Source organism: Gordionus sp. m RMFG-2023, chromosome 1 (assembly GCF_954871325.1).
Source record: "Gordionus sp. m RMFG-2023 chromosome 1, tfGorSpeb1-WG-v2, whole genome shotgun sequence".
Classification (NCBI taxonomy): Eukaryota; Metazoa; Nematomorpha; class Gordioida; order Chordodea; family Parachordodidae; genus Gordionus; species Gordionus sp. m RMFG-2023.
The window spans coordinates 62,352,319-62,360,121 of record NC_088775.1 but is presented as its reverse complement, the minus strand read 5'-3'; the positions used below and the strand labels follow the sequence as shown (position 1 = coordinate 62,360,121).

At 25.4% G+C, this 7,803-nt stretch overlaps 1 protein-coding gene across 13 annotated transcripts; it reads left to right on the top strand.

Annotated features, from left to right (window-relative positions):
* Positions 1–6,682: 6,682 nt before the first annotated feature.
* Positions 6,683–7,803, top strand: LOC135931527 (uncharacterized). Of its 13 annotated transcripts, XR_010573065.1 has the most exons (8): positions 6,683–6,800; positions 6,846–6,946; positions 6,995–7,076; positions 7,159–7,236; positions 7,282–7,350; positions 7,430–7,456; positions 7,500–7,568; positions 7,609–7,750. XR_010573065.1 is itself a non-coding variant. In XM_065468707.1 (7 exons), exons 2-7 carry the CDS (start codon positions 7,001–7,003, stop codon positions 7,792–7,794), a joined length of 336 nt encoding a protein of 111 aa, XP_065324779.1. In that variant the 5' UTR covers positions 6,683–6,800; positions 6,846–7,000; the 3' UTR covers positions 7,795–7,803. The 13 variants fall into 13 exon arrangements, 5 of the variants coding, with proteins under 5 accessions (XP_065324779.1, XP_065324778.1, XP_065324775.1 ...); XR_010573063.1 differs by having other exon boundaries at positions 6,995–7,236; XR_010573064.1 differs by having other exon boundaries at positions 6,846–7,107.

Below are 7,803 nucleotides of genomic sequence, written 5' to 3'. Positions count from 1 at the left end.
AAAACAAAATTTTATTCCCCTCAGTTATCTAAATTATTTTTTGATAGATTGTTTTTTAATGTCCTTACAACATAATATTAAGCGCCATAAAAATATTAAGAATTTAAAAATAATAAATTTGACATTATGTGAAATTTAAAACACTCTTTTCCATTTCAGAAAGTTTCATAATAATCATGTATAAAAATATGAAGGTTTAAATCATATTAGTAAATTGGTCTAGAAGAATATGGGCTAATCGTATTAATTAAATTATGATTAAAAATATTATATATTATAATATATATATATAATTGTTGCATGTTCGCTTAAATTGTTGTAATTCATTGTATACTTCTTATATTATCTTTTTATTCAATGAAATTAACATGTATATAAATACATCTCAAGGCGATAAAACATATATATATTGATATATATTTTTATTTAGAATACCACTTATTTTCTTTTGTATAACTATATTATCAAATAAAAAGACCACTTGTTTCCTTTTGTATAACCATATTATCAAATAAGAAGACAACATCTTGTTCAATATTCCTCCTTAATTATGCAATACAATCACACACAATTTATTCTATAGGATTTATTCTTGTTCAATATTCCGAAATATAAATCAAATTTGTTCATTTTATTTCATTCTTGATAAATACGTCAAATAAAGACAAATTACTACTAATTCCAATCAATCTCTGACTTAACCGGCGAATTGAACTTTATTATAAAATAAGTTTTTATTAGCTAATATTATAGATTTAAATCAATTATATATGATAATGCAATAGAATTAGAAAAAAAATATTAAAAAGTTATTAAAAATTTCACACATTCCTTGAAATTCAAAAGATGTCATATTTTGTCATTTTATGAAAATTCTTTATATGCAAATTGCATATTATATCATGGAATAAAAATAAATACCCTAAAGGAGACTTAATAAACCATTCGAATATACAATCCCCGGGTTTGGGGCTTGTTGGGGCAAAAATTTACTTTTATTAGAATCAATCTTGAGAAAAATATAAATAATATTAGTTATATTTATTAATGTATAACTTTAGGTAAGAGGTTAGACTATCTCATGGTATTTTATAAATTCAAATACAACAATTGGCACAGGTACTATTAAATGAAAATTGATCATGAGATCAAAAAATTTTAACGATTATTTGCCGAATTACTTGAAAACGTCGCGTTTTGAACTCTTTATATGACCAATAACATTAATACTATAAATTACCAATCGTCTAAAATGAAATTTGATGTGGCAAAATATGAAGTGACTGGTGGCAATTTAGCTATGGACTTAATACCCAAACCAGTATTTATTATTATCGTAATTTTTAAGTAAATTTTTTTCATGCCTATCAAATATTAAATTAAATAAAAGTTAATCATTGATGCACTGTATTATTATATTATTTACTTATATAATGAATAAAAATATTTAAGAGCAAGTATTATAGATCTATTGTTTTGCTACTTGCTTAAATGAATATCTTTACAATTTAATCCAGTTAGAATATACTTTTTATTGTGATAAAAAATATAATTAAAAATTTTCTGCCCTTTATTAAGAGTTACAGCTTATTACTTAATGAACATATTTAAGATTTCATAAGATAGTGGCGTAGTCAGGATTTATCAATGAAGGGTAGGGGGGGCTATGTCCCCAACCCCTATTTTCTACGGCCTTCGGCCGGTTCCTTAACAAATTTTATATAATATTGATTTTTCAATAGTTATCTTTATATCATCTCTGTTAAAGTTAGCTGAACAATTGGAAATATTAATTCGAAATTTCGCCAATATTTTGTGTTCTATTAGTGTCTAACCACTATAAGCCAGCAGAAATGGAAAAATATAATTAACAATATTTTAACCATATTTCTGATTAATAAGCGACTGAAAGCATTATTCTGAAAATTTTATCAATGTTTTGTGTTCAATTGTAAATTAATTCAACCCATTCGGTAAGAAAATAAATTTGCCCCTTTCCCTCCCCAATTTCCAATTTTTTATGATCACTCATTATATCTTATTCTATGTTAAGAATAATTATTTTAATTAAATTTTTACATATAACAAAATTTTACAGAAAATTTCATTATATGTTGTATTCCATATCAAATCAACTGAAGATTCAACCCGACCCTCTGCGATTTTTTTTAAAATTTGCATGATGGTAGTATATACACTAACTAGCAATAATATAAAATTTTAATTCTTAACTCAGCTTACTTCATGAGATATGGCCATCTTTAGAAACGCGAAAAGTTCAAAATACACCATATTTAATTTTAAATATCTCAAAAAGTAATTAAGCCAAAGGTATAATTTAAATTTTATTAAATAACTCTAGAATAGCCCTTTAATATGATATAAAATTTATTATATTAAAAATAATTTTATTACCAAAAACCGGAAATGGTTATAAAATAAAAATTTGCCTTTTTTTTCTTTCAAAATTTTTTAACAAATAGACATTATATATCTTAATATTTGTACAAAATCCTAGATCGGGACCATTACTGGGCCAATAGTTATTACGCTTTAAATATATATATATATTTTTTATTAATAGCTAATAGATCGTCAAGAATGATGGGGAATCAGAATTTTCTTCTTTATTCAATGATGGATGAATCAGAAATTTTCATATCTTATGAGGTTTTATTCTAAAATTTATATATATAGATAAGAGGTTATTCTTAAATTCACCAATATATTTTTAAATATGTTAATGAAGTATATATTTTGTAATTTTAATATATGTGCACAATAAAAAATCTTTTAAACTAAATTTTTATTCATTTCTATTTGTAATTTATAATCTAAAAAAATACATTCTTGCTAGATGAGTTTTGCCATAACTTAATTTCGATTCCCTACAAAACTTTTCTATCAAGAATATATTTAGATTATAAATTACAAATACAAATGAATAAAAATTTATTTTAAAAGATTTTTTATTGTACACATAAATTGAAATTACTAAATATATACTTCATAAACATATTTTATCAAAAATAATGGAAAATTTTAGAATAACCTTAAATCTAAATAAATATAAATTTCTGATTCACATATCATAAGATAGGAAAATTTTTGACTCCATCAAATAAAGGTAAAATTTATTATTCATATATCATGGTAGTGTTTACAACGGTCCGGTCTCGCCCGGTCCGGTCATTTTTTTAAAATGAGACCGGAATAATGGACCATTAAGTCATGAGACCAGACCGTGGTCAGGTACGGTCTGCCCTCTAAAAAAATGTTTTTTTTTGTTAAGCTATAAAAGTTTTATTCTGCATGAAATTTATTAAAATGAAATGTGTTAAATTACCAATATTTTAATTATATCATCAAACCATATTTATTATATTATTTATACAAAAAGATTAAACCAATACAAATTTATTGAATATAATTTAAATCAATTTGATTAGCATATTTATTAAGCTTTTGTTTTTGAATGTTTATAAATAAATATTCATATCGTCTAAAAAATAAAAAATTATGTCATTTTTTACCCATCCAATTCCAATACAATATTTCGTTAATCATGAGTTTTTATTGTTTCTAGCGCTAATCATAACCAAAAGTAGGTTTATTTGATATTTATATTTAAAATTATTAGCTCTCAATTTGATAAATATGCATAATTTACTTGTGCTTGAAGAATTGGGAATATCTGGAGACATATTTTACATGTTTTCCCAGAATTATCTTTTCAAAAAATTTATATAATTCTTTAACATATTTTCAAATTTGATTTTGATTGATTTTTTTCATTTGCACTACTAATAATATTTTCTAAATCAACAGTTATTCCTAGGCTGAAGGTGGAGATCAATGATATTATCATCTTCAATGATTTCAGTTTCCATCTCTAATAAATTAAATTACTTGACAAATGAATGAAACGGAAGAATAAAAAAAGTAAACGATGAATGAGATATTATAAAGTGTTAGGCATTAAAATAATCATATTCATAGTAAACTTTTATCTTTTTTAATCGGTCTTTGGTTGAACCGAACCATCGGACCGTGTTGTCGAACTGGACTGTCCCGTCGGACCCAATAATAAGATGAGATCGAACTGGACTGGACCGTCGGTGCATCACTACATCATTAAATAAAGGAGAAAATTCTAATTTCCCAGTTATTCTTGACGGACTATCAGCTAGTTTTCTAATAATCTCCACATCGATATTCATACGCACTCACATATCGCGCATTTAAATCATGAATATTTATTTTGAAGCAACATTAATATCACCATTACTACAGTCACAGCCCTTATAAATATACTTAAAAATATATTTTACCGATTTAATAGATGTACAAATTTATACGTTAATTTGAATTAAATTTTAACATTAGATATCTATTATATGGAATAGCATAATGATTATCCATAGGTTTACCGAAAGAATATTTATACTATTATCCTTTTATAGTATGAAAACCCATCTATTTGGTCTTGTTTCCGATTGAAAATCCTTGGGAAATTTTTTGGAACATGGCGATTTGGGGTTAAATATCCCACCCATGTGTCATAATATGAGTAACAATCTGAAAAAGTTTAGGTTCGAGAATTTTATCTGGCATTTCGGCACTTTGGAATTCGATTGTATAAATAAAAGCCATAGATTTACCAAATAAATTTTTTTATTTATATCGAACAATAATTCATTTAATTTTAATTTAAAAACACGGGCCATTAAATCAGGTCTATCTGAAGGAATTTGCCCGGGAAATATATTTTCCTTAATTTCACGCCAATTAGGATTACATGTAAAAGTAATAAACAAATCAGGTTAACCAAATTTGAGAACAATGGCCATTGCATCATGATAAATTTCTTGCATATTTCTTTGAGAACCTTTAAAAGATGATGGTAATATTATTGTTTTACTGGGAATTATATTTTTGAACTTGTTTCCAGTCCATTAATCCTGATATTCATCTACTCATAATTTTGGCTGATTTTGTCTAATAAAATGTAAATTATTTGCCTCGACCTGTAAATAGGAATCAACAATATATTGTTGGGATAATTTCCCAGCAAAAGGATTGGGCTGAATTTTTCACGAATTGTTAATCTAAACATTTAAAACTGTGGTAGTGAGATATTTGCTCTTCTACGCCTTAATCTGGGTTCCAACCAGGTCACCTAAAGGAAATAATAGAGGATATACCATTGGATCAAGATTAGGATGTAATATATTTATATTTATGAGATTACTACCATTACCTCGACGATAGACTTTGATATCCCGTTTAAACGGGGGTTCACCATCATCACTTGTAAAAATCATAGCAACTTCATCTATATTAGGGATGTTGTATCTTCGCTTGTCACTTGTGCAATCTGCACAAAAAATCATATTGATTATTTGATTTAGACGATTTTCTCAAATCGCTCTATTTTTTTCTTCTTTCTCAATTTCTCCCAACGTTTTCAAGCTAATGGGTGATTCTGTCTTATTTAAATATCTAATATTTCAAGAGATCCTCATTGCAATCTGAATCTTTCATATGTAACCAGCCATCAATAGCCGCCTTTGTTGTTTTAAGGACATATAATTGTGCAAACTTGGGAGGCATCCCAGTGGAAGGATATAAATGAGATGTCCTTTGATAAATTTGTCCATTAACTCTAAAACAATATGGACCCGGTTTAAACTATTAGAAATCTGTGCACCCATCTATGCAAACGCAAGAGAACTATTATAGGAACAGGTGTTTCATAAAGTTTGAATGAAATTCATTGTTAGAATTTGATAAAAGGTCTTGTAAAAAAGGAATGATTGATGATATCTTAACTTTACTTATGAGAGCAATATAAATTGTAATTACAATTTATACTTTTGTAAATAAAATAAATCTGAGGCCTACTAAAAATTAAACTTACAATTTATTATTTTTGTAATTAAAACAAATCAGAGACCAGCAGGCCAGACTCTGTTATAAACATATGCCAGACCTATAATAATTTTTTTTAACTATTCGTGCTGGGCAATTTCTGATTCCCATCATCAAATAGAAATTTATTATTTATCCATCAACGAATAAGGAAAATACTCTGAAAGCCCGTTATTCTTGACGAACTATCTAGTTAAAAATAATGTAGAATATTAATGTCATGTTAGTATGTTCCAAAAATCAAACACCCTTCCTCCCTTTACCTATTAGAACTTTTTAAATATGATTTCAACTTTATTTTATGATAGATAAATCAGAAAAATAAAGGTAAATATATGAATCACAGCTAGAGATGTAAAGGTAGGGAAATTTCCCGGGAAATAACGGGTATTTCCCGGGAATATTCCCCGGGAACATTCATATTTTCCGGGAATATTCCCCGGGAACATTCATATTTTCCCGGGAAATTTCCCGAATTTTCCCTTAATATAAATATATTTATTTGCAAAAATTATGATTTATATTTTATAAAATATAATATTTTATTTCAATAATTATGATTTATAATTTAATTTATAAATAATTTTTATTTTCCTCGTGAGTCTTTAAACTTATTTTTTTTATTAGTGCAATCATTGAGGGTTGGTATAACTTTCATATAAAAACCTTTCATATAAATAAGAACGCCTTTATTATTTAACAGCAATAAATGGTGTCATATAAAGTTATTTTATTTTTTTATTCAACACGCTTGTTTTACAAACAAATATTAAAAAAAAGTTGTTTATTATTTTTTTTAATAAATTTTTTTTTACGTATTTTTTTTAATAAATTTTTTTACGTATTTTTTTTATCTAATGGAAAAAATGGTAATTTTAAAATTGATGCTTATTTAATATATTTTTATTTAATAGGAATTAAGATATAATTTAGAACTAAAAGATTTTTCTACTTTAAAACAGGTTGTGAGTAATTATGAGAAGAATAATCATCAGCTCATTATTCTTCTCAAAAAGTATTAATTTCAGATAAAAATTCATTAATTTTACAAGAATGGGATAAGAATATAATGAAAAATATTAAAATGCCCATAAAATACAAACGAGGATCAATACACAAAAGGCCTAAAAAAATGCAAAAAAAGAGTATTATTTAAAAATTATAAAATATTTCACAGTTAGCAATTTTTGAAAATGATATTATAATATACATGTATTTTAAAAAAAGATTTTTCCCAAGCTAATCAAAATATGACTGAAACGATTAACCTACCACATTCCAATACAGAAAACACTCAACTATATGGTATCACTAAAAATTAAATGCTTACTGTTTATTAAAATACATTAGCAGTCAAATTATCTTCATCTCAAATTATTTCAAAAAATATGTTAGGCACTCAAGTTAAGATACCAGAGAGTAAACATTTTACTCAACAAAAAAATAGCAACAAACTTATATTCCCAATATCATTTTCAAAATATACTAAAAAATTTAGGCCCTCAGTCAAAAACTATTCCAGCTAGTATATTTTGTGTTTTAATTTTTATTATATAAAATAAAAATAGCATTCGAATTCTCTTCATCTCAAAATATTTCAAAAAATATATTAGGCACTCAAATTAAGCTACCAAATAGTAAACATTTTTCCTTTATTTTATATAACAAAAATTATAGCAACCAAAACTTTAGACTACACTGGATATTCTCTTCAAAATCTTTCAAAATTATTTTAGGAAACCATAAATAAAACAAATAATTATATATTTAGAATGTTTATATTAAATTTAAAAATATATAGGAACCAAATACAATCTAATAGAGCTTCCAGAAAACAATACAATCAAGATTTCAAAAACCTAATAAAAAGCA

Excerpts from the sequence above, each read along its gene's own strand:
- LOC135931527 (XM_065468703.1), top strand. The coding sequence starts at position 7,001 with ATGAAAAATATTAAAATGCCCATAAAATACAAACGAGGATCAATACAC. Across the intron at positions 7,237-7,281 it reads AGAAAACACTCAACTATATG|CAGTCAAATTATCTTCATCT; the intron begins GTATCACTAAAA and ends AAAATACATTAG. Across the intron at positions 7,569-7,732 it reads TCAAATTAAGCTACCAAATA|GAACCAAATACAATCTAATA; the intron begins GTAAACATTTTT and ends AAAAATATATAG.